General features: G+C 47.6%; 1 protein-coding gene across 1 annotated transcript in view; it reads right to left on the bottom strand.

Moving 5' to 3' along the window:
* The window catches only part of creb5b (cAMP responsive element binding protein 5b), a gene marked incomplete in the record, with an annotated part of 77,807 nt that overhangs the window by 41,865 nt on the left and 10,582 nt on the right, over positions 1–25,360 (bottom strand). The window contains 2 exon segments of the mRNA XM_029746735.1: positions 12,974–13,125; positions 19,459–19,580. Coding sequence (XP_029602595.1) covers positions 12,974–13,125; positions 19,459–19,580 — 274 coding nt within the window.

Genomic DNA, 25,360 nt, shown 5'->3' with positions numbered 1-25,360 from the left:
TCTCTCTCCCTCCCTCCCTCCCTCTCCCTCCCTCTCTACCCCTCTTTCTCTCGCTCTCTAGCTCTCGCTACCTCTCCCACTCTACCCCTCTCTCTCCCTCTCTCTCTACCTCTCTCTACCTCTCCCTCTCTACCCCTCTCTCTCTCTCCCTACCCCATCTCTCTCTGTCTCTCTCTACCTCTCTCTACCTCTCCCTCTCTACCGCTCTCTCTCTCTCTCTCTCTCTCATTTACCTTGTTTCTAACACTCCCTCCCCCTCTCTTTCTGTCATACCCCACTCTCTCTCTTCCCTCTCCCTGCCTGTTGCTCTACTGTACCTCTATCTCTCTCTGTCTCTCTCTCTCGCTCTCTCTCCACACATTTGATCTCTCTCTCTCTCTCTACTGTACATTCTAAGGTCAGGTCACCACAACACAGTGGTTCATCCATCCATGTCCTGCTGCCAAGCAGATGGTAAGGGCATGGCATGTGAAGGCAGGGTCAGGAGGTCAAATCAGCCCATGCATTGTCTACATCCCAAATGGCACCCTATATAGTTTACTAATTTAAGGCTCTGCTCAAAAGTAGTGCACTATATAGGGAATAGGGTGCCATTTGGGACACAGCCATTCTGTGGCAGTTCAGTTCCCCTGGTCTGGTCTCAAGGTGGACCTCCCTCCCCTGGTCTGGTCTCAAGGTGGACCTCCCCCCCGTCTGGTCTCAAGGTGGACCTCCCTCCCCTGTCTGGTCTCAAGGTGGACGTCCCTCCCCTGGTCTGGTCTCAAAGTGGACCTCCCTCCCCTGGTCTGGTCCCAAGGTGGACCTCCCTCCCCTGGTCTGGTCCCAAGGTGGACCTCCCTCCCCTGTCTGGTCTCAAGGTGGACCTGCCTCCCCTGTCTGGTCTCAAGGTGGACCTCCCTCCCCTGTCTGGTCTCAAGGTGGACCTCCCTCCCCTGGTCTGGTCTCAAGGTGGACCTCCCTCCCCTGTCTGGTCTCAAGGTGGATGTCCCTCCCCTGTCTGGTATCAAGGTGGACCTCCCTCCCCTGTCTGGTCTCAAGGTGGACCTCCCTCCCCTGTCTGGTTTCAAGGTGGACCTCCCTCCCCTGTCTGGTCTCAAGGTGGACGTCCCTCCCCTGTCTGGTCTCAAGGTGGACCTCCCTCCCCTGTCTGGTCTCAAGGTGGACCTCCCTCCCCTGTCTGGTCTCAAGGTGGACCTTCCTCCCCTGTCTGGTCTCAAGGTGGACCTCCCTCCCCTGTCTGGTCTCAAGGTGGACGTCCCTCCCCTGGTCTGGTCTCAAGGTGGACCTCCCTCCCCTGTCTGGTCTCAAGGTGGACGTCCCTCCCCTGTCTGGTCTCAAGGTGGGGCTCCCTCCCCTGTCTGGTCTCAAGGTGGACCTCCCTCCCCTGTCTGGTCTCAAGGTGGACCTCCCTCCCCTGTCTGGTCTCAAGGTGGACCTCCCTCCCCTGGTCTGGTCCCAAGGTGGACCTCCCTCCCCTGTCTGGTCTCAAGGTGGACCTCCCTCCCCTGTCTGGTCTCAAGGTGGACCTCCCTCCCCTGTCTGGTCTCAAGGTGGACGTCCCTCCCCTGGTCTGGTCTCAAGGTGGACCTCCCTCCCCTGTCTGGTCTCAAGGTGGACGTCCCTCCCCTGTCTGGTCTCAAGGTGGACCTCCCTCCCCTGTCTGGTCTCAAGGTGGACCTCCCTCCCCTGTCTGGTTTCAAGGTGGACCTCCCTCCCCTGTCTGGTCTCAAGGTGGACGTCCCTCCCCTGTCTGGTCTCAAGGTGGACCTCCCTCCCCTGTCTGGTCTCAAGGTGGACCTCCCTCCCCTGTCTGGTCTCAAGGTGGACCTTCCTCCCCTGTCTGGTCTCAAGGTGGACCTCCCTCCCCTGTCTGGTCTCAAGGTGGACGTCCCTCCCCTGGTCTGGTCTCAAGGTGGACCTCCCTCCCCTGTCTGGTCTCAAGGTGGACGTCCCTCCCCTGTCTGGTCTCAAGGTGGACCTCCCTCCCCTGTCTGGTCTCAAGGTGGACCTCCCCTGTCTGGTCTCAAGGTGGACCTCCCTCCCCTGTCTGGTCTCAAGGTGGACCTCCCTCCCCTGTCTGGTCTCAAGGTGGACCTCCCTTCCCTGGTCTGGTCTCAAGGTGGACCTCCCTCCCCTGTCTGGTTTCAAGGTGGACCCCCCTTCCTGTCTGGTCTCAAGGTGGACCTCCCTCCCCTGTCTGGTCTCAAGGTGGACGTCCCTCCCCTGGTCTGGTCTCAAGGTGGACGTCCATCCTACTTATCTCCCTGATTGTGTAAATGCAATCTAATTATCAACTATAATACAGGAAGTGTGGCTGAAGCAGCCAGGGGTCACAAGGTCAGATCCTGGCCAATGAAAACATGAGAAGAACCCCTGGTCGTTAGTTATTGTGACCGGGACCTCCACTTCCCCCCTCCGACACCAACACACAACGGGCAGCAGGATAACAGTGTCTAGCGTTGTCTTATCTACAGATAGATGGAAAACAGTGTACAGTAGGAGTGCTGACCACACAAAGACCCTAGAAATCCTACTTTATTAGGATGAGGTATATATGTAATTCTGGTGAATTCTATGTACTTAAAGCCACGCCCACTCTGTAAGATGTGTTTATTATTAAAGCGTTGGCCCGGGCCATCAATAAAAATGTAAACAATGGAGAAATATTCCACATCTTCCAGCTTTTTGGCACAACTGAAGTTGTAGCAGGAAGGAAGAGGATTTCAGTTCACACATGATGGAGTCATCGTGAATCACTCTTCAAGTACTTAATAGTCCACAGTGAAAATGTAGCTTATCACAGGCAGTGGTGTGATACAGACTGTATAACATGGTTCTCCATTCAGCTAAAGGTCAGGGGTCATATGGGATGACTAAAACAAATACCAAATGTTACTTTATCCAGCTGGTCTTGTATGGATAAATAGAAACACCTACTTCAGTGTTTCTATATATTTTGCAATACACATAAGATCATATTCCATGAAAAAACAAAGCAAGTCAAAGCCTGATATATTCTCATAGTGTACCCTACAGCCGAGCATGAGACTGATGAAAACGCTTGGGGCTATTTCAGTGGTGAACTTCCCTTCTAGAAATAGGCTGACCACAAGATTGTGCAGCCTGGTGTGAACATAAAGTGTGAACATAAAGTGTGAACATAAACATGTATCTGAAACTACATGTGAAAAAAAAGCTCCGAGTCATTTTCTTCACTGCTCTTCCGTTCGTGTTGCTCCAGGTTTCACTGAGCTGAGCTGCATACCTGCTGATAAACCAGTTCCATCTTCTATGAGGGAAACACCCAGACCTTTCTTCTGATGTGCTACTCATCTCACCATGCACTTAGTATCCACATTTGACCTCAACAGACCAACTCTGCATTTAGAGAAATAAAAAGGAGAAATGTCACCTCTGATATTCTGCTATAAATATAGAATGGCAAGTTCCAAACGTCAAACAAGAGAAACAGTCATCCTTTACGTTTCATGACTGGAGGTCAAGGGGATATCTCACACACTACTTCTCTGTATGAATGAGTCTAGTGTGTCTCTGTGTGTGTGTCTCTGTGTGTGTGTGTGCTTGCGTGTGTGTGTGTGTGCTTGCGTGTGTGTGTGTGTGCTTGCGTGTGTGTGTGTGTGTGCGTGTGTGCGCATGTGTGCGTGTGTGTGTGTGTGTGCGCGTGTGTGCGCACACGTGTGCGCGCGTGTGTACGTGTCTGTGTGCGTGCGTGTCTGTGTGCGTGTGTGCGTGTGTGCGCGTGTGTGCGTGTGTGCGTGTGTGTGCGTGTGTGTGTGCGTGTGTGTCTCTCTGCGTGTGTGTCTGTCTGCGTGTGTGTCTCTCTGCGTGTGTGTGTGTGTGTCTCTGTCTGTGTGTGTGTGTGTGTGTGTGTGTGTGTGTGTGTGTGTGCGTGCGCGTGTGTGTGCTTGAGTGTGTGCGCGTGTGTGTGTGCGTGTGTGTCTCTCTGCGTGTGTGTCTGTCTGCGTGTGTGTCTCTCTGCGTGTGTGTGTGTGTGTGTGTGTCTCTGTGTGTGTGTGTGTGTGTGTGTGTGTGTGTGTGTGTGTGTGTGTGTGTGTGTGTGTGTGTGTGTGTGTGTGTGTGCGTGTGTGTGCTTGAGTGTGTGCGCGTGTGTGTGTGCGTGTGTGTGCGCATGTGTGCGTGTGTGTCTGTGCGCGTGTGTGTGTGTGTGCGTGTGTGTGCGTGCGTGTGTGTCTGTGTGTGTGTGCGTGTGTGTTGCGTGTGTGTGTGTGCGCGTGTGTGCGCATGTGTTTGTGTGCATATGTGTGCGTGTGTGTGCTTGCGTGTGTGTGTCTGTGTACGCATGTGTGCGTGTGTGTGCGTGTGTGAGTGTGTGCGCGTGTGTGAGTGTGTGTGCGTGTATGAGTATGTGCGTGTGTGCGTGTGTGCGCATGTGTGTGTGTGCGTGTGTGCACGTGCGTGTGTGTCTGTGTGCGTGTGCGTGTGTGTCTGTGTGTGTGTGCGTGTGCGTGTGTGCATGTGTGCGCGTGTGTGCGCGTGTGTGTGTGCGTGTGTGTCTGTGTGTGTGTGTGCATGTGTGCGCGTGTGTGCGCGTGTGTGTGTGCGTGTGTGTGTGCACGTGTGTGCGCGTGTGTGCGCGTGTGTGCGCGTGTGTGCGTGTGTGTGCACGTGTGTGTGCGCGTGTGTGTGTGTGTGTGTGCGTGTGTGCACGTGTGTGTGCGCGCGCGCGTGTGTGTGTGTGTGTGTGTGTGTGTGTGTGTGTGTGTGTGTGTGTGTGTGTGTGTGTGTGTGTGTGTGTGTGTGTGTGTGTGTGTGCGTGTGTGTGTGTGTGTGTGTGCGTTAATAATAACAGATTACTTTGATAACAAAATGACCCCAGGTGAAGATTCGTTTTATGCCAGTGTGCTGCAATAACTTCTCACAACTTCTGGGAAGTGTTTCACAATTAGTTTTCATTCCAAAACAATAACAGTCAGTCAGCTTATTGGTTAAAGAATAGTTTTTGCTCTGAATTAATCAGTTTAAAATAGACAAAAGACAATTTGACCGTGAAAATCATTAAGGAAAGCAAAAAAACATACAGGGATAATATATCCGACTAGCAATGATTACAGTCAAATACAACCTTAAACAATAAGCACTTGTCTGTACCAGCTTGGATTCCTGGATACGGAACAATACCACTGGAAAGATTCCTATGTATTATAAATAGGAGGTTAATTGATGACTGAACCTAATACCACATCTGAAATCAGAGCTGATTGAGAAGCCAGTTGTTGTCAGGTTCACTGAGCTGCATGCCTGGTGAAGTTCATTAGGTTTCAATCATGAGGTAACCTACTCATCCAGACGTTTGGATATTGTTGCCAGTGCTGTTGTGTCCCGCCCATCCCCGTCCCCACACACACCTCCCTTTTCTGTGAGTCAAAAGGTTCTGGTCCCATTACAATGCTGTATCTATCTTGGTTGACCAGCTATGTCTAACACATTTAGCCCTGACAAAAGGCAGAGAACATTCAGAAATCCGTCGGACACCCCTTTGCCTTTGTATGATAATGATAGCCATGACATTAAGATCTTTTTTCTGAAGGCCTGGTTTTAACACTGGTTTCTGTCAGTGGTGTTCTCTAAGGTTTGTGTTCAAGGACTCTCCTGTCAGAGAGAGAGAGAGACAGACAGACAGACAGACAGACAGACAGACAGACAGACAGACAGACAGACAGACAGACAGACCGAGAGAGAGGGAGAGAGCAGGGGGGATAGAGATGGGGAGGGAGGGAGGGAGCAGGGGGGATAGAGATGGGGAGGGAGGGAGGGAGCAGGGGGGAGGGGACGTTGTCCTCCTCAGGTTTCATAGCTGCAGGCCCAGCTCAAACCTAAAGTAAATTGACTTGAGGAAAGCCAATCTTAATTGATTCCAAGCCTCAAAGCTCTTTAGTAAACATTGTGGAGCAATGAAAATGACTTGTTATCCTAATTCATTGGACGCTCTACGCCTCGCGCTCGGCAGAGCCCAGGGCCCAGATGTGGGCCAGCCCAGCTGGGATTAGACTCATTCTGTACTGGCTGGTGATCTCTCTTCCTCTAGTCAAATCTCTGCTCTCTAAAGGAGCGCGGTGAGAAGATCATTTCGGGATTAAAGCTTTGTAGGGCTCAGCAACAACAACAACACAACAACAACACCAACAACAACATAGGACAAGGACCTGTTTAGGTTCAGGTTATATCTGAACCAGAATGTGGTTTCACAATCCTACAATGAAAAATACAGATAAATAACTAACTTGTTATATTTCCAACCAAATTTAGTGGCACATACAAGCTGACAGATACCGCACACGGGACAACTGGGGGTTTTCAGTGTGCTTTACCAGAGTGGAACCCCATTGACCTCCAGTACTTTGTTCTGTTGTGATGAACACTGGGTCTGTGTGTAACCACACCAGCATGTGTGTGGTTTAGCCTAGCTAGCAGAGCAGCCGCTGTGGGGACAGGAAGTTCCTGTTGAGAGACCTCATGCATGGAGGGACGGACGGACAGAAGGATGGAAGCGCTAGTTGGCCCTAACGGTTTCCGGTGTTCCACTATGTTCCTCTGCAGAGGGGTTTCCTCAACCCCCTTTTTCCTGCTGATGTTAACATTTCCAGCGCTCTCTTCCGCTCTCTCTCTGGGTGAATCAGCTCATCTAGAAACGAGTGTTTCCTAGTCATGTGATGTGGGTCCATGGTACTTGTTGTAAACAACGGGCTCCTGTCCTGCACCAGGGTCAGGGTAACCCCTCTCTGTCTCTTTCTGTCCCATGCTGTCAGTGTATGAGTCAGAGTGGTAGGGGCTTCCATGCTTCTCTCTTATAGCTTGGCCTCATTCATTCCCTTTTGCAGGACAAAATCCAATATTAACATCTAACATCATTCAATACTTCAGAAATAATGGATCAAGTCCCTTACTAAATGTCCCAGGTTTCTTATAACCCTCTGAAACTGAAAGGTTTCTCAGTTACCGCCCTCTGAAACTGAAAGGTTTCTCAGTTACTGCCCTCTGAAACTGAAAGGTTTCTCAGTTACCGCCCTCTGAAACTGAAAGGTTTCTCAGTTACCTCCATCTGAAACTGAAAGGTTTCTCAGTTACCTCCATCTGAAACTGAAAGGTTTCTCAGTTACCTCCATCTGAAACTGAAAGGTTTCTCAGTTACCGCCCTCTGAAACTGAAAGGTTTCTCAGTTACCGCCCTCTGAAACTGAAAGGTTTCTCAGTTACCGCCCTCTGAAACTGAAAGGTTTCTCAGTTACCGCCCTCTGAAACTGAAAGGTTTCTCAGTTACCGCCCTCTGAAACTGAAAGGTTTCTCAGTTACCGCCCTCTGAAACTGAAAGGTTTCTCAGTTTCCTCCCTCCGAAACTGAAAGGTTTCTCAGTTACCGCCCTCTGAAACTGAAAGGTTTCTCAGTTACCGCCCTCTGAAACTGAAAGGTTTCTCAGTTACCGCCCTCTGAAACTGAAAGGTTTCTCAGTTACCTCCATCTGAAACAGAAAGGTTTCTCCGTTACCTCGCTCTGAAACAGAAAGGTTTCTCAGTTACAGGTTTATAACCTTCTGAAACTGAAGGGTTTCTCCCCTCAGTTACATTTTAGTGGACGCTCTTATCCAGAGTGACTTACAGGAGAAATCAGGGTTAAGAGCCTTGCTCAAGGGCACATTGACAGATTTTTCACCTAGTCGGCTCGGGGATTCAAACCAACGGCCTTTCGGTTACTGGCCCAACGCTTTTAACCTCTAGGCTACCTGCCGTTTCTCAGTTACATGTTTCTTATAACCCTCTGAAACTGAAGGGTTTCTCAGTTACATGTTTCCTATAACCCTCTGAAACTGAAGGGTTTATCAGTTACATGTTTCCTATAACCCTCTGAAACTGAAGGGTTTCTCAGTTACATGTTTCCTATAACCCTCTGAAACTGAAGGGTTTCTCAGTTACATGTTTCCAATAACCCTCTGAAACTGAAGGGTTTCTCAGTTACATGTTTCCTATAACCCTCTGAAACTGAAGGGTTTCTCAGTTACATGTTTCCAATAACCCTCTGAAACTGAAGGGTTTCTCAGTTACATGTTTCCTATAACCCTCTGAAACTGAAAGCAGTTACATGTTTCCTATAACCCTCTGAAACTGAAGGGTTTCTCAGTTACATGTTTCCTATAACCCTCTGAAACTGAAGGGTTTCTCAGTTACATGTTTCCTATAACCCTCTGAAACTGAAGGGTTTCTCAGTTACATGTTTCCTATAACCCTCTGAAACTGAAGGGTTTCTCAGTTACATGTTTCCTATAACCCTCTGAAACTGAAGGGTTTCTCAGTTACATGTTTCCTATAACCCTCTGAAACTGAAGGGTTTCTCAGTTACATGTTTCCTATAACCCTCTGAAACTGAAAGGTTTCTCAGTTACATGTTTCCTATAACCCTCTGAAACTGAAGGGTTTCTCAGTTACATGTTTCCTATAACCCTCTGAAACTGAAAGCAGTTACATGTTTCCTATAACCCTCTGAAACTGAAGGGTTTCTCAGTTACATGTTTCCTATAACCCTCTGAAACTGAAGGGTTTCTCAGTTACATGTTTCCTATAACCCTCTGAAACTGAAAGCAGTTACATGTTTCCTATAACCCTCTGAAACTGAAGGGTTTCTCAGTTACATGTTTCCTATAACCCTCTGAAACTGAAGGGTTTCTCAGTTACATGTTTCCTATAACCCTCTGAAACTGAAGGGTTTCTCAGTTACATGTTTCCTATAACCCTCTGAAACTGAAGGGTTTCTCAGTTACATGTTTCCTATAACCCTCTGAAACTGAAGGGTTTCTCAGTTACATGTTTCCAATAACCCTCTGAAACTGAAAGGTTTCTCAGTTACATGTTTCCTTTAACCCTCTGAAACTGAAGGGTTTCTCAGTTACATGTTTCCTATAACCCTCTGAAACTGAAGGGTTTCTCAGTTACATGTTTCCTATAACCCTCTGAAACTGAAGGGTTTCTCAGTTACATGTTTCCTATAACCCTCTGAAACTGAAAGGTTTCTCAGTTACATGTTTCCTATAACCCTCTGAAACTGAAGGGTTTCTCAGTTACATGTTTCCTATAACCCTCTGAAACTGAAAGGTTTATCAGTTACATGTTTCCTATAACCCTCTGAAACTGAAGGGTTTCTCAGTTACATGTTTCCTATAACCCTCTGAAACTGAAGGGTTTCTCAGTTACATGTTTCCTTTAACCCTCTGAAACTGAAGGGTTTCTCAGTTACATGTTTCCTATAACCCTCTGAAACTGAAGGGTTTCTCAGTTACATGTTTCCTATAACCCTCTGAAACTGAAAGGTTTCTCAGTTACATGTTTCCTATACGTTGGGTTTTCCCGCTACAGTAGATGTGTATTCATAAACTCTTTTTTCTTACTGTGTCTGACGTTGTTTCCATGTTAGGGTATTCCTGATGGTATTTGCTGTAAATATCCCTGAAACAGCTGCATTCTTCCTCCATCTGGCATCTCAGTGACCGTACTGACCACCATACAGACACCAAATGATTCCCCAGACTATGACCACCACACCACAATGCACTGGCCCGTTCAGAACAATCCCAAAACAGACACATCTAAAAACAGCCTGATCAGGCGACTGCATATAGAAGATACATTTAGCAGAGGCTTACGCCATAGCTGAGGTTTAACTGTGAACACATGACACAAAACAGATGATTTTCTGATGATCTCAACCAAAACACTTTGAACTGGATGAATCTGTACTATAGAATAAAGTTGACCAACTAAAAGGTACTTTAGTTTATTAACCTTATCGACAGAGACAATACACGCTGCTGAACCTTTCTGTAAATCTGTCATATTTAGCCAGCTGGCTGATGTTCAACTGTATTCCCTGAAAATGCTGAAGTGGTGTCTTCCTACCCATGCTCCTCCTCTCCAGCGAGGTGGGGAGTCTGATGACAGGTTAAGTCAGGTAAAACAGGCCTGTCTCTCTCAGCACAGCCTTATGTCTGTCTTTACTGGCAGACAGTGATTTCTTCTCCTCCAAGACAAGGGGATGTAATTCCAGCCCTGTCCTCTCCTGTACAAAGAGTCTGTATAGGGGTGTCAGTCAGGCTTACTGATGGCTTCCACATCCAATATTCACCAGGCCTGCGTCCGGAATGGCGCCCTATTCTCTATATAGTGCACTACTTCTGACCAGAGCCCAGTGGGAATAGGGTGCCATTTGGGACACAACCCAGGTAATCTTCCAACCAGTTGTAAAACTACACAGGCCTGACTGGACACAGGCTGGCTTAACACAGAGCTGCTTTAATAGAGCTGCCTTAACACAGAGCTGTTTTAACATAATGCTGGCTTAACACAGAGCTGCTTTAATAGAGCTGCCTTAACACAGAGCTGTTTTAACATAATGCTGACTTAACACAGAGCTGTTTTAATAGAGCTGCCTTAGCACAGAGCTGTTTTAACATAATGCTGACTTAACACAGAGCTGTTTTAACATAATGCTGGCTTAACACAGATCTGCTTTAATAGAGCTGCCTTAACACAGAGCTGTTTTAACATAATGCTGGCTTAACACAGAGCTGTTTTAACATAATGCTGACTTAACACAGAGCTGTTTTAACAGAGCTGCCTTAACACAGAGCTGTTTTAACATAATGCTGACTTAACACAGAGCTGTTTTAATAGAGCTGCCTTAACACAGAGCTGTTTTAACAGAGCTGCCTTAACACAGAGCTGCTTTAACAGAGCTGCCTTAACACAGAGCTGTTTTAACATAATGCTGACTTAACACAGAGCTGCTTTAATAGAGCTGCCTTAACACAGAGCTGTTTTAATAGAGCTGCCTTAACACAGAGCTATTTTAACACAATGCTGGCTTAACACAGAGCTGCTTTAATAGAGCTGCCTTAACACAGAGCTGCCTTAACAAAATGATGGCTTAACACAGTACTGGCTTAACACAGAGCTGCCTTAACACAATGCTGGCCTTAACACAATGCTGGTTCAACACAGAGCTGCCTTAACACAATGCTGCCTTAATACAATGCAGACTTAACACAGAGCTGCTTTAACACAATGCTGGCTTAACACAGAGCTGGCTTAACTATAGGTCTGGCTCACATACTATTGGTCTAGCTCAACAAAGGACAGACTATAGGCCTAACTTCTAGTCCAAGACATCATGTTTTCCACTTCTAGACTGCATGTTTTAAAGATAACAGCACGCACAGAGTGAGAGGGAGAGAACAAGAGAGAGAGAGAGAGAGACAGGGAAGGAGAGAGAGAGAGAGAGAGAGAGGGAAGGAGAGAGAGAGAGAGAGAGAGAGACAGGGAAGGAGAGAGAGAGAGGGAAGGAGAGAGAGAGAGAGAGAGGGAGAGGGAGAGGGAGAGAGAGAAGGAGAGAGAGAGAGAGGGAGAGGGAGAGGGAGAGTGAGAGAGAGAATGGACAATAGTCTATGACTAATTAAATCAGATTCTAGTCATAGGAGTGTGATTCAGTGAATAAAACATTATAATAGTTGCATGGTGTTTCTGACTTCTGACCTCTTAGAGCAGGATGGACAACTTTGATGAGGGTGGGGCCACAAAACATAGGAGCTCATCATGAGGGGCCACAGTGGCACGTTGGTCTGCACACCCACATCCACCCCTGTGTGTTAGTGTGTGTGTGTGTGTGTGTGTGTGTGTGTGTGTGTGTGTGTGTGTGTGTGTGTGTGTGTGTGTGTGTGTGTGTGTGTGTGTGTGTGTGTGTGTGTGTGCTTGCTTGCTTGCATATGTACGTGTGATTCAGGTGTCAATTATCTTTCTGATACAACGAAAGGAAGGAAGAGAGAAAGAAAGAAAGAGAGAGAGAAAGAAAGAGAGAGAGAGAAAGAAAGAGAGAGAGAAAGAAAGAGAGAGAGAAAGAAAGAAAGAAAGAGAGAGAGAAAGAAAGAGAGAGGAAACAACATCAACTCAAGACACAGGTCAGTGAAGGGGAGCGCTTGCACAATGAAGGCGTTCCCCCCAAAAAGCTGATATCACCCCAGGGGTACGGGACGAGGGTCTATGACATCATGGTGGGCACACCCAACACCCATCCTGACTAGTTGCACAGCACAGAGGTCTGAACTCAACAGCTCACAGATGAACAAACGTCAACAAGCCTTAACGTTAAACTCCCCGACTGGACACACACTGTAGGTCTCCTTTTGGAAAAGAGTTTTTGAACGTCAGGAAACCTTTTTGAACGTTCATTTAATCAGTAAGAAGCTGACTGAAGGATAACTGAACAGTCCTCTGACCCTCCTATACCATTATGAACCCTGTTCATCAGCCTGTATAAGGACTTTAAATTCACACCTTTCACGCTGAGTTCAATCATACCCCTGTTTTTAACAAGGCTTTCAGTTGCAACCAGGTTGAAACCATGGAAACCAAAGGCAGTTACTGTGTGACTTTCCGACGGTGAAAGAAAGACAGGGACTATTCTGGAGTGAAATACTAAACGGCTGTAAAAGCAGCCGGGGCCATCAGAGATGACCTCATCCCTGCCCCGCGGGACCCTCTTGACATGCTCTGCTGTGGGACAATACACAGCCAACAGCTAAACATGAATCGCCTTGTCAGTAACACACACACACACACACACACACACACACACACACACACACACACACACACACACACATACACACACACACACAGATCCAGATGTAACAGAACACTGGTGTGACCTCAGAGACTACACAGGGATGCCAATCACAGGGCCACTGCTGTGAAGGACATCCTCATATCACTGTAGTGAATATCACACAGAGCAAAGACAGAGTAGTTCTCTAGACTGAGCACAGAGGATAGAGATGGAAGCATTTCAAACTAAAGCATACTAAAATAGCATATTTGACATGTGCTGTATGTGACCCAGGTCTAATGTTAGTTAATGTTTTGGTTAATCCAGGCGGTGTGGACTGGAGGCCTCACCCTAGCTGTCTGTTGGTGGAGGGGGCCTGGGTGATGACAGAGCTGGACTGGGGAGAGGGCAGGCCCTGCTGGATCACTATGCTGTTGTCATGGTTCCCCATCCGAGAATGATGCTGCTGGTTCTGGAGGTTCTGGCCATGTAGAGATATATTCTGGAGAGAGGGAGGGAGGGTGGGAGGGGAGAGAGCAAGAGAGAGGAGGGGGGAGGGAGGGAGCAAGAGAGAGGAGGGGGAGGGAGGGAGGGACAGAGCAAGAGAGAGGAGGGGGAGGGAGGGAGGGAGCAAGAGAGAGGAGGGGGAGGGTGGGAGGGAGAGAGCAAGAGAGAGGAGGGGGAGGGAGGGAGGGTGGGAGGGAGAGAGCAAGAGAGAGGAGGGGGAGGGAGGGAGGGAGGGGAGGGGAGGGAGAGAGGGAGGGAGAGAGCAAGAGAGAGGAGGGGGAGGGCGGGAGGGAGGGAGGGAGGGAGGGAGGGGGGGAGGCGGGGGGAGGGAGAGAGAGAGAGAGAGATGAGGGGGAGGGAGGGAGCAAGAGAGAGGAGGGGAGGGGAGGGAGGGAGGGAGGGAGAGGAGGGAGAGGCAGAGAGGGAGGGAGGAAGAGGAGGGAGAGAGGGAGGGAGTGGGGGAGGGATGGCGGGGGGGAGGGAGAGAGAGAGATGAGGGGGAGGGAGGGCGGGGGAGGGAGAGATTGATGGAAAGAGGAAGGGAGGGTGATGGTGAGTGTGAGGGAGAGTGGCAGAGTAAGAGAGGGAGAAAGAGGAAGGGAGGAAGGAAGGAAGGAAAAGGAGGGAAGGAAGGAGAGAGAGAGAGAGAGAAAGAGAGAGAGAGAGAGGACCTAGTCAGAACACATTGTCAACAGCCAACTGCAATAATGTGTCTTTAAGTTAATTTAGTTTATATGTTAAAGTCCCACAGCTTCACTGTAATCCCTGTACTGCTCAGTCACTTTCCTCACCAAGAGCCGGAATATTTAAAGCAGCAATCAGCAGTTGAAACAATAGCAAAGTTACTCCCTATCACTGTTTTGGTAAAAAGCAGAGGGTGGATGGGACTGAAGAAATGTAACCACTCTCAAATTCAAAGACAGAGCTACAGACGCAAGGACCGACCATCCATGACATCAACGTTATAGTTGTAACCATGTTTTTAGGCTATATAGTGTTTTTTTACATTTACTTTGTTTACAAATATTGGAGTAAAACCAGCTTATATTTTTGGTTCTGATGGGGTACGACAGTTGAACTAAGCTCATGAGGCATTTCTAAGTTATATTCTTCAAGAATCAATGGATACATATCATTAACTTACACGTCCCAAAATTGATATAGCAACTGCTGATCGCCCCTTATTTGAAGGACTACATGTTGCAAACTATGGACTCATGACTGTTGGGAGGTGTGTGTGAATGTGAGTGTGTGAATGTGAGTGTGTGAATGTGAGTGTGTGTGGGGGAGGGGGATTATGAAGGTCTGGTTTTCAGACCAATAACAACAACAGACTTCCCTACCAGAGACTTCTACACTCTTAGAAAAAAGGGTTCCGAAAGGGTTCTGCGGCTATCCCCTTAGGAGAACCCTTTTTGGTTCCAGGTAGAACTCTTTTGTCCCTCTGTGGAAAGGGTTCTACCTGGAAACCAAAAGGGTTCTACCTGGAACCCAAAGGGTTATACTTGGAACCAAAAGGGGTTCTTCAAAGGGTTCTCCTATGTGGACAGCTGAAGAACCCTTTTTGGTTCTAGACAGCACATTGTTTCTAAGAGCATACTGTTGTGAGCTATGCTCTCTTGAACTTAAACCAACCTTTCTCCTTATCTCTCTCCCCTGTGATATGCTGCCATGCTGTGTACTCCACAGTCCTGCTGAGACTCGCCTCCCACTCGTGCTGACTGAGCACAGCTCTTCAACCATAAACGCCACAGCGCCAGACTGTGGGGACTGAGGAGGCTAGATGTGGCCAGGGTGACCCGACTGACACAGACAGCTTCCACAGCCAAACCCAGACCTAGACGTCAGCAGAGATACAGTCTACAGACCAGACACTGGATCAGCAGTCTGAGAGACAGAGATACAGTCTACAGACCAGACCAGACACTGGATCAGCAGTCTGAGAGACAGCGATACAGTCTACAGACCAGACCAGACACTGGATCAGCAGTCTGAGAGACAGAGATACAGTCTACAGACCAGACCAGACACTGGATCAGCAGTCTGAGAGACAGAGATACAGTCTACAGACCAGACCAGACACTGGATCAGCAGTCTGAGAGACAGAGATGCAGTCTACAGACCAGACCAGACACTGGATCAGCAGTCTGAGAGACAGAGATACAGTCCACAGACCAGACCAGACACTGGATCAGCAGTCTGAGAGACAGAGATACAGTCTACAGACCAGACCAGACACTGAATCAGCAGTCTGAGAGACAAAGATACAGTCTACAGACCAGACCAGACACTGAATCAGCAGTCTGGGAGACAGAGATACAGTCTACAGACCAGACCAGACACTGGATCAGCAGTCTGAGAGACAGCGATACAGTCTACAGACCAGACCAGACACTGGATCAGCAGTCTGAGAGACAGAGATACAGTCTACAGACCAGACCAGACACTGGATCAGCAGTCTGAGAGACAGAGATACAGTCTACAGACCAGACCAGACACTGGATCAGCAGTCTGGGAGACAGAGATACAGTCTACAGACCAGACCAGACACTGGATCAGCAGTCTGAGAGACAGAGATACAGTCTACAGACCAGACCAGACACTGGATCAGCAGTCTGAGAGACAGAGATACAGTCTACAGACCAGACTAGACAATGGATCAGCAGTCTGAGAGACAGAGATACAGTCTACAGACCAGACAGTGGATCAGCAGTCTGAGAGACAGCGATACAGTCTACAGACCAGACTAGTCACTGGATCAGCAGTCTGAGAGACAGAGATACAGTCTACAGACCAGACCAGACACTGGATCAGCAGTCTGAGAGACAGAGATACAGTCTACAGACCAGACCAGACACTGGATGAGCAATCTGGGAGACAGAGATACAGTCTACAGACCAGACCAGACACTGGATCAGCAGTCTGAGAGACAAAGATACAGTCTACAGACCAGACTAGACAATGGATCAGCAGTCTGAGAGACAGAGATACAGTCTACAGACCAGACACTGGATCAGCAGTCTTAGAGACAGCGATACAGTCTACAGACCAGACTAGACACTGGATCAGCAGTCTGAGAGACAGAGATACAGTCTACAGACCAGACCAGACCAGACACTGGATCAGCAGTCTGAGAGACAGAGATACAGACCAGACCAGACACTGGATCAGCAGTCTGAGAGACAGAGATACAGTCTACAGACCAGACCAGACACTGGATCAGCAGTCTGAGAGACAGAGATACAGTTTAGCTGTGTTGAGGCCAGTAGAGTATAGATATAATTTCACAGGTAAAGAGTTCTTAACATTGACCCATAATGCATTAACAACTACCTTGGAGTCCAATCAGACATCACTGTTCTGAGACTGTGGTGAGTGGTGACGGCTGGTGAGCCACACGTGTCGCAGACACATGACGAGTGTGCAGGTCTGGCTGTCTGTCTGTCCAGCCTGGTCTCGCTGTCTCAAGCTGCTGTCTGTCTGTCTGTCTGTCTGTCTGTCTGTCTGTCTGTCTGTCTGTCTGTCTGTCCAGCCTGGTCTCGCTGTCTTAAGCTGCTGTCTGTCTGTCTGTCTGTCTGTCTGTCTGTCTGTCTGTCTGTCTGTCTGTCCAGCCTGGTCTCGCTGTCTTAAGCTGCTGTCTGTCTGTCTGTCCAGTCTGGTCTCGCTGTCTCAAGCTGCTGTCTGTCTGTCTGTCTGTCTGTCTGTCTGTCTGTCTGTCTGTCTGTCTGTCTGTCTGTCTGTCTGTCTGTCTGTCTGTCTGTCTGTCTGTCTGTCTGCGGTTAATCTTTGACTCGGGACCAGGAGGAAACGTGACTCCCTCTATCTGTGTTTCTGAGAGATGAAGTGAGCTGTTTAAACTACAGCAGCTGCCTGAGGGAATCTGATCTCCTGCTGCCTCCTCACCTCACCTGTAGCAGTCAGGTCACAGCCCTTCACCTGCCTGCCTGCCTGCCTGCCTGCCTGCCTGCCTGCCTGCCTGCCTGCCTGCCTGCCTGCCTGCCTGCCTGCCTGCCTGCCTGTCTCTTAGAGCAGGATGGGCAACTTTGATGAGAGTGGGGCCACAAAACATAGGAACTCATCATGAGGGGCCACAGTGGTCTGCGTTGGCCTGTCTGTCTGTCGGGGCTCTTGCTGTCACACAGCAGTTGAATCCTGACATGTGAGTGGGATACAAAGAATTCGAAAACAAACCCGATTTTGATAAACTCCCATATCTACTAGGTGAAATACCACAGTGCGGCATCACAGCAGCAAGATTTGTGACCTGTTGCAACAAGAAAAGGGCAACCAGTGAAGAACAAACACCATTGTAAATACAACCCTTATTTATGTTTATTTATTTCCCTTTTGTACTTTAACCATTTGCACATCGTTACAACACTGAATATATACATAATATGACATTTGAAATGTCTTTATTCTTTTGGAACTGTGTAATGTTACCTGTTCATTTTTATTGTTTATTTCACTTTTGTATATTATCTACTTCACTTGCTTTGGTAAGTTTCCCATGCCAATAAAGCCCCTTGAATTGAATTATAGGGAAGGGTAGAGTCTACCTGCTGTGAGTGTGTGAGCTAGTTTGTTACAATTGGTTAGGAGTTGACTTGTGTGACTATGCGTGTTTCAGGACAAGGAAGAAGTTACCTCCCTGGAGTGTGTGTGGTGGCTGGGGGAATGAAGAATGATGACACTGTGTGTACAGTTACATCTGAACCTTTATTTAACTAGACAAGTCAGTTAAGAGCAAATTCTTATTTACAATGACGGCCTACCCCGGCCAAACCCTCCCCTAACAAGGACGATGCTGGGCCAATTGTGCACCGCCCTATGGGACTCCCAATCACGGCCGGTTGTGATACAGCCTGGTATCGAACCAGGGTCTGTAGTGACACCTCTAGCACTGAGATGCAGTGCCTTAGACCGCTGTGCCACACGGGAGCCCAAACCTGCATGGAGTGTGTCTGGTGGCTGGGGGAAACAAGAATGATAACCCTGCAAGATAAAGGGGGACTACCCATAACACACCTGTCTGCCTACAGCTGTGGGTTGACCCGGGGTTCCCCTGGGCTTATCTTACGGTACTCCAGACATAAACACAGGTGAAGGCCCTGTGCACAGCAGTGTGTCTAATTCAGCTGATGGTTCTAGCAGGAAAACTGAGCATCCAAAACACATACAAACACCTCACACTTATAACAACGTAAAACAACAACCGACCTTGATTCAATAATTATGCAGAATAGTGTATCAAACTGAACCAACGAGGCGTTTGACAAGCAGGTTTGTATTTCTTACTCTCATCTTCTCTACCTGAAGAGAAAACCCTGGCACTTGGAAAGACAATGGCCAACCTTCATTTAAATAATTGTCATTGTGCAGAATAGTGTAACTGTCATCTTCTCTACCTGATAATCAGGTTAGTTGTCTTACTGTCATCTTCTCTACCTGATAATCAGGTTAGTTGTATTACTGTTATCTTGTCTACATGATAATCAGGTTAGTTGTCTTACTGTCATCTTCTCTACCTGATAATCAGGTTATCTGTCTTACTGTCATCTTCTCTACCTGATAATCAGGTTATCTGTCTTACTGTCATCTTCTCTACCTGATAATCAGGTTAGTTGTATTACTGTTATCTTGTCTACATGATAATCAGGTTAGTTGTCTTACTGTCATCTTCTCTACCTGATAATCAGGTTATCTGTCTTACTGTCATCTTGTCTACCTGATAATCAGGTTATCTGTCTTACTGTCATCTTGTCTACATGATAATCAGGTTATCTGTCTTACTGTCATCTTCTCTGCATGATAATCAGGTTATCTGTCTTACTATCATCTTGTCTACATGATAATCAGGTTATCTGTCTTACTGTCATCTTGTCTACATGATAATCAGGTTAGTTGTATTACTGTCATCTTCTCTACCTGATAATCAGGTTATCTGTCTTACTGTCATCTTGTCTACCTGATAATCAGGTTAGTTGTCTTACTGTCATCTTGTCTACCTGATAATCAGGTTAGTTGTCTTACTGTCATCTTGTCTACCTGATAATCAGGTTAGTTGTCTTACTGTCATCTTGTCTACCTGATAATCAGGTTATCTGTCTTACTGTCATCTTCTCTGCATGATAATCAGGTTATCTGTCTTACTATCATCTTGTCTACATGATAATCAGGTTATCTGTCTTACTGTCATCTTGTCTACATGATAATCAGGTTATCTGTCTTACTGTCATCTTGTCTACATGATAATCAGGTTATCTGTCTTACTGTCATCTTGTCTACATGATAATCAGGTTATCTGTCTTACTGTCATCTTGTCTACCTGTTTGTTGTCCTCTTCCTCCTGGGCCTTCCTGAACTCCTGTTCTATAGAACAGTCCAGCTCGCTGAACAGACCCACCTCCTCACAGTTCTTCAGGAAGCGCGTCGGGGTCGGCGTCTGGTCTGGAACACAGGAGACACCATTGAATTACATATAAAACTCACACTAGAATGGATATTAGCATCCTAGCAGGTAGCAACTTGGTCTGGAAAACAATCATTCTAGAAACAGATCAAAAAATATATATATATCGTATAAAACAGTACATTTGTAGATAAATCTGCACTGTATGTTTGTTGCCTGTACTGTTAAGTTATGATAGTTTGCTGACAAAGAAGAACAGCTGATGAATACGAAGTGGGCAGAGGCAGAGAATACAAGTCACCAAGCTAATGGACATTCCAAATGGTTAGAAAAGCCACTCTCCTTTTACATTAGACAGAGATACTACTCTCACTAGCAACATTTCAGTTAACAATGTCCAGACCTCACCTACAGAGAGGGGGGCTCATATGTTCCCTTCAGTCAGGCAGTGTTACTCCGCTCAGCATCAGGGGGCAGAGAGACCAGAGAGACTGGATCATGTTTCAGACAGTCCAAGGTGATTTTAGGATCATGTCCTTTTCAAAGGCTAAAAGCAGACTCCACCACGGCCTGTTTATCCATTCTGGCTAGACTGGGGATTGACGACCAAAATACAGTTTGACCAAACCAGTCTGGTTTCCCCATAGGGAGGATGAGAGCTTAACTCTTCAATTAAAACGTTTAGAAAGTGGAGCGCAGTATGAGGATGTGACAGGAGAACAGACAAAACGTTGGTAAAATGAGGTAAGCTTGGGTGTTACATATCAAAAAGGGGAAGGGGCTGGGGTAGTTGAAATCTCTCTGGGTGACATGTTGAAGTTGTTTTAACCCTAAACAGGAGAGTCAGACAGCCAGGTGACATGATCGTCAACCCTATCACATCCCAGCTGGAGGGCTCCACGGTTTCAGGAAGAGAAATGGACAGAGCAGTAAGAGAGAGAGGGGGGAATAAGGACACTGACTCGACCGGGTCAGAAACCTGACTCTCCTGGTCGCTCAGTGTAAATAATAAAGAAGACAATCTCAGTCAGCATCAGCCTAACACACACACACACACACACACCACAGGCGGCCCGTAGCACCTTAATTGGGGAGGACGGGCTCTTAGTAATGTCTGGAATGGAATTCATTTGAATGGTATTGAGCACCTCAAACGCATGGTTTCTATGTGTTTGATACCATTCCACCAACTCCATTCCAGACATTATTATGAGCCGTCCTCCCCTCACCAGCCTCCTGTGGCACAGACGTGCACACACACACACACACACACACACACACACACACACACACACACACACACACACACACACACACACACACACACACATACACACACTGCCTTCAGAAAGTATTCTCACCCCTTGACTTTTTCCACATTATATTGTGTTACAGCCCGAATTTAAAATGTATTAAAATTGATGTTTTTGTCTCTGACCTACACAAAGTGGAATCATGTTTTTCAAAATGTTTACAAATGAATTAAAAATGTAAAACTGAAATGTCTTGAGTCAATAAGTATTCACCCCCTTTGTTATGGCAAGCTGAAATAAGTTCAGGAGTAAATGGACTCACTGTGTGTGCATAGTGTTTAACATGATTTTTAACATGATTTTGAATGACTACCTCATCTCTGTACCCCACACATACAATTATCTGTAAGGTCCCTCAGTTGAGCAGTGCATTTCAAACACAGATTCACCCACAAAGACCAGGGAGGTTTTCAAATAACGCACCTATTAGTAGATGGGTAAAAAAAAATCAGACATTGAATATCCCTTTCAGCATGATGTAAGTTATTAATTACACTTTGGAATTGTGTATCATACACCCAGTAACTACAAATATTTCACCATGAGGACAATGGTGACTTTAAAACAGTTACAGAGTTTAACGGCTGTGATAAGGAGAAAACTGAAGATGGATCAACAACATTGTAGTTATTCCACAATACTAACTTAATTGACAATGTTAAAAGAAGGAAACATGTACAGAATAAAAATATTCCAAAATATGCATCCTGTTTGCAACAAGGCACTAAAGTAATACCGCAAAAAATGTGGCAAAGCAAATAACTTTTTGTCCTGAATACAAAGCGTTATGTTTGGGGCAAATCCAATACAATATTTTGAAGCAAAGTGGTGGCTGCATCATGTTATGGGTATGCTTGTAATCGATCAGGACTGGGGAGTTTTTCAGGATAAAAAAGAAACGGAATGGAGCTAAGCACAGGCAAAATCCAAGAGGAAAACCTGGATCAGTCTGCTTTCAACCAGACACAGCGAGATTAATTTACCATTCAGCAGGACAATAACCTAAAACACAAGGCCACATCTACACTGGAGTTGCTTAGCAAGAAGACAGTGAATGCTCCTGAGTGGCCGAGTTACCGTTTGGGCTTAAATCTGCTTGAAAATCCTTGGCAAGACTTGAAAGTGGTTGTCTAGCAATGATCAACAACCAATTTGACAGAGCTTGAATAATTTTGGAAAAGAATAATGGGCAAATATTGTACAATCCAGGTGTGCAAAGCTCTTAGAGAAAGACTCACAGCTATAATCACTGCCAAATGTGATTCAAACGTATTGACTCAGGGCTGTGAATACATTCGTAAATGAGATATTCCTGTATTTCATTTTCAAGACATTTGCAAAAATGTCTAAGAACATGTTTTCACTTTGTCATTATGGGGTATTGTGTGTAGATGGGTGAGAAAACATTTCAAATTAATACATTTTGAATTCAGGCTGTAGCACAACAAAATGTGTAAAAGGTGAAGGGGTCTGTATACTTTCTGAAGGCATTGTTCATACACACATGTAAAATCCTAATTTGAGCCAATTTGCTACACTCTTTGAAGAACTGAATGCACCAATTTGTAAGTCGCTCTGGATAAGAGCGTCTGCTAAATGACGTAAATATAAATGTAAATGTAACTGTTTTTGATTCCAAGTAGAACCCTTTTGGTTCCAGGTATAACCCTTTTGGGTTCCATGTAGGCGCCTTTCCATAGAAGGTTCTACGTGCCCCCCAAAAGGGTTCTCCCTGTAACCAAAAGGGTTCTCTTATGGAGACAGCAGATTAACCCTTTTGGAACCATTTTTTCTAAGAGTGTACAGCAGGAAAATAATCCTGCAGCAACAGGAAAGTACAAATATTATGTGAGTTATAATTAATGGACATTTTTGTAGGGGTTGATACATTTTTCTTAAGGGAAATTACAAACTTCAGAAGACTTTTAAAATCTCAAATACACTACAAGTTTTAAATGTCCTAAATGTCCAGTTATAAAGGTCTCCTGCAAAAGGTTGATCAAATTTAGATCCCACAGCTGTAAACACACACACACACACACACACACACACACACACACACACACGGCTTCTGTTGCCTCAGCTGGGCTCTGTCTAGGCACTAAAGATCTGGAAGTATGACTTAGCCTGGGGGTGACACTTGCAGGTGCTGTACACAACCTATAAATCAGGTATTCCTTTGTACTGTGGATCAATATGTCACCCTCAACCACACCCCATCTCCTCCCCTCTGTATGGTGGGGCAGGGAACCCCTCCTCCACCACCCCTCACCCATCCATCTCCTCCCCTCTGTATGGTGGGGCAGGGAACCCCTCCTCCACCACCCCTCACCCATCCATCTCCTCCCCTCTGTATGGTGGGGCAGGGAACCCCTCCTCCACCACCCCTCACCCATCCATCTCCTCCCCTCTGTATGGTGGGGCAGGGAACCCCTCCTCCACCACCCCTCACCCATCCATCTCCTCCCCTCTGTATGGTGGGGCAGGGAACCCCTCCTCCACCACCCCTCACCCATCCATCCCCTCCCCTCTGTATGGTGGGGCAGGGAACCCCTCCTCCACCACCCCTCACCCATCCATCCCCTCCCCTCTGTATGGTGGGGCAGGGAACCCCTCCTCCACCACCCCTCACCCATCCATCCCCTCCCCTCTGTATGGTGGGGCAGGGAACCCCTCCTCCACCACCCCTCACCCATCCATCCCCTCCCCTCTGTATGGTGGGGCAGGGAACCCCTCCTCCACCACCCCTCACCCATCCATCTCCTCCCCTCTGTATGGTGGGGCAGGGAACCCCTCCTCCACCACCCCTCACCCATCCATCTCCTCCCCTCTGTATGGTGGGGCAGGGAACCCCTCCTCCACCACCCCTCACCCATCCATCCCCTCCCCTCTGTATGGTGGGGCAGGGAACCCCTCCTCCACCACCCCTCACCCATCCATCTCCTCCCCTCTGTATGGTGGGGCAGGGAACCCCTCCTCCACCACCCCTCACCCATCCATCTCCTCCCCTCTGTATGGTGGGGCAGGGAACCCCTCCTCCACCACCCCTCACCCATCCATCCCCTCCCCTCTGTATGGTGGGGCAGGGAACCCCTCCTCCACCACCCCTCACCCATCCATCCCCTCCCCTCTGTATGGTGGGGCAGGGAACCCCTCCTCCACCACCCCTCACCCATCCATCTCCTCCCCTCTGTATGGTGGGGCAGGGAACCCCTCCTCCACCACCCCTCACCCATCCATCTCCTCCCCTCTGTATGGTGGGGCAGGGAACCCCTCCTCCACCACCCCTCACCCATCCATCCCCTCCCCTCTGTATGGTGGGGCAGGGAACCCCTCCTCCACCACCCCTCACCCATCCATCTCCTCCCCTCTGTATGGTGGGGCAGGGAACCCCTCCTCCACCACCCCTCACCCATCCATCTCCTCCCCTCTGTATGGTGGGGCAGGGAACCCCTCCTCCACCACCCCTCACCCATCCATCCCCTCCCCTCTGTATGGTGAGGCAGGGAAACCCTCCTCCACCACCCCTCACCCATCCATCCCCTCCCCACTGTCACAGCAAGACTAATGACATCTGTGATGATGACAGGAAGCCAGCGGCATAACCAGCGGCATCTTTGACAAAACACTTATCTTAACTTGGAAAAAGGAAAAACATGAATTCCTCTGGCGATACATCAGTGTCTCATTGTCCTGCTGAGCACTGCAGAACCACAAGGTATGGGTTAGAGATTAGACTCAATACACAACGAGGCTTTCACCGTAGGGAAATGAGGAGAGTCACAACAGAGTCGAGGTACAGTACAGTAGTGAACCACAAACTCTCCCCAACACAACGCACAGCACAGTTGGCCTGAATTCAGTTGTCAATTCAGTCATTCATTAAGTGAATTTCAATGAATTGACTGAATCCAAAAAACTGAATCAACCCCAACCCTGATGTAGTCTACACAGTACTGTTTGTTTCTAGCCTGATTGACTATATGCCTGGAGCGGAGAGTTTCTACTTCCTGAGGGAGAAATACAACACTCATCTATTCCAGAACACCACGATGGGACCAGACTATTTGTTAAGTTTACTCCCGCTCCCCCTCTCCGGCGCTCCACGTGCCACTTGTCTCATCATTACGCACACCTGCCACCATCGTTACTCGCACCTGTGCCTCATGAGACTCACCTGGACTCCATCACCTTCCTGATGACCTCCCCTATATCGATCACTCCCCTTGGTTCTTCCTCAGGCGTTAGTGAATCTGGTTCTGTTTCATGTCTGTATGCTTTTCCTGTTTCTTGTTTTGTACTGTGTTCTATTTATTATTACCTTTTCGCTCCCTGTATTTGCTTCCCGACTCCCAGCGTACATGTTACACTATTAGACTAGAGGCTGTGTCCCGAATGGCATCCTATTATGGGCCCTGGTCAAATGTAGTGCACTACATAGGGAATAGGGCGCCAGTTGGGATGCAGCCTAGAGAGTGAAGTTACAGCATGGGATGTCTGAAGCC

This window comes from Salmo trutta, unplaced genomic scaffold, assembly GCF_901001165.1.
Source record: "Salmo trutta unplaced genomic scaffold, fSalTru1.1, whole genome shotgun sequence".
NCBI classification, from domain to species: Eukaryota; Metazoa; Chordata; class Actinopteri; order Salmoniformes; family Salmonidae; genus Salmo; species Salmo trutta.
The sequence above is the reverse complement of the archived record's forward strand: the minus strand, read 5'-3'. Positions and strand labels throughout refer to the sequence as shown.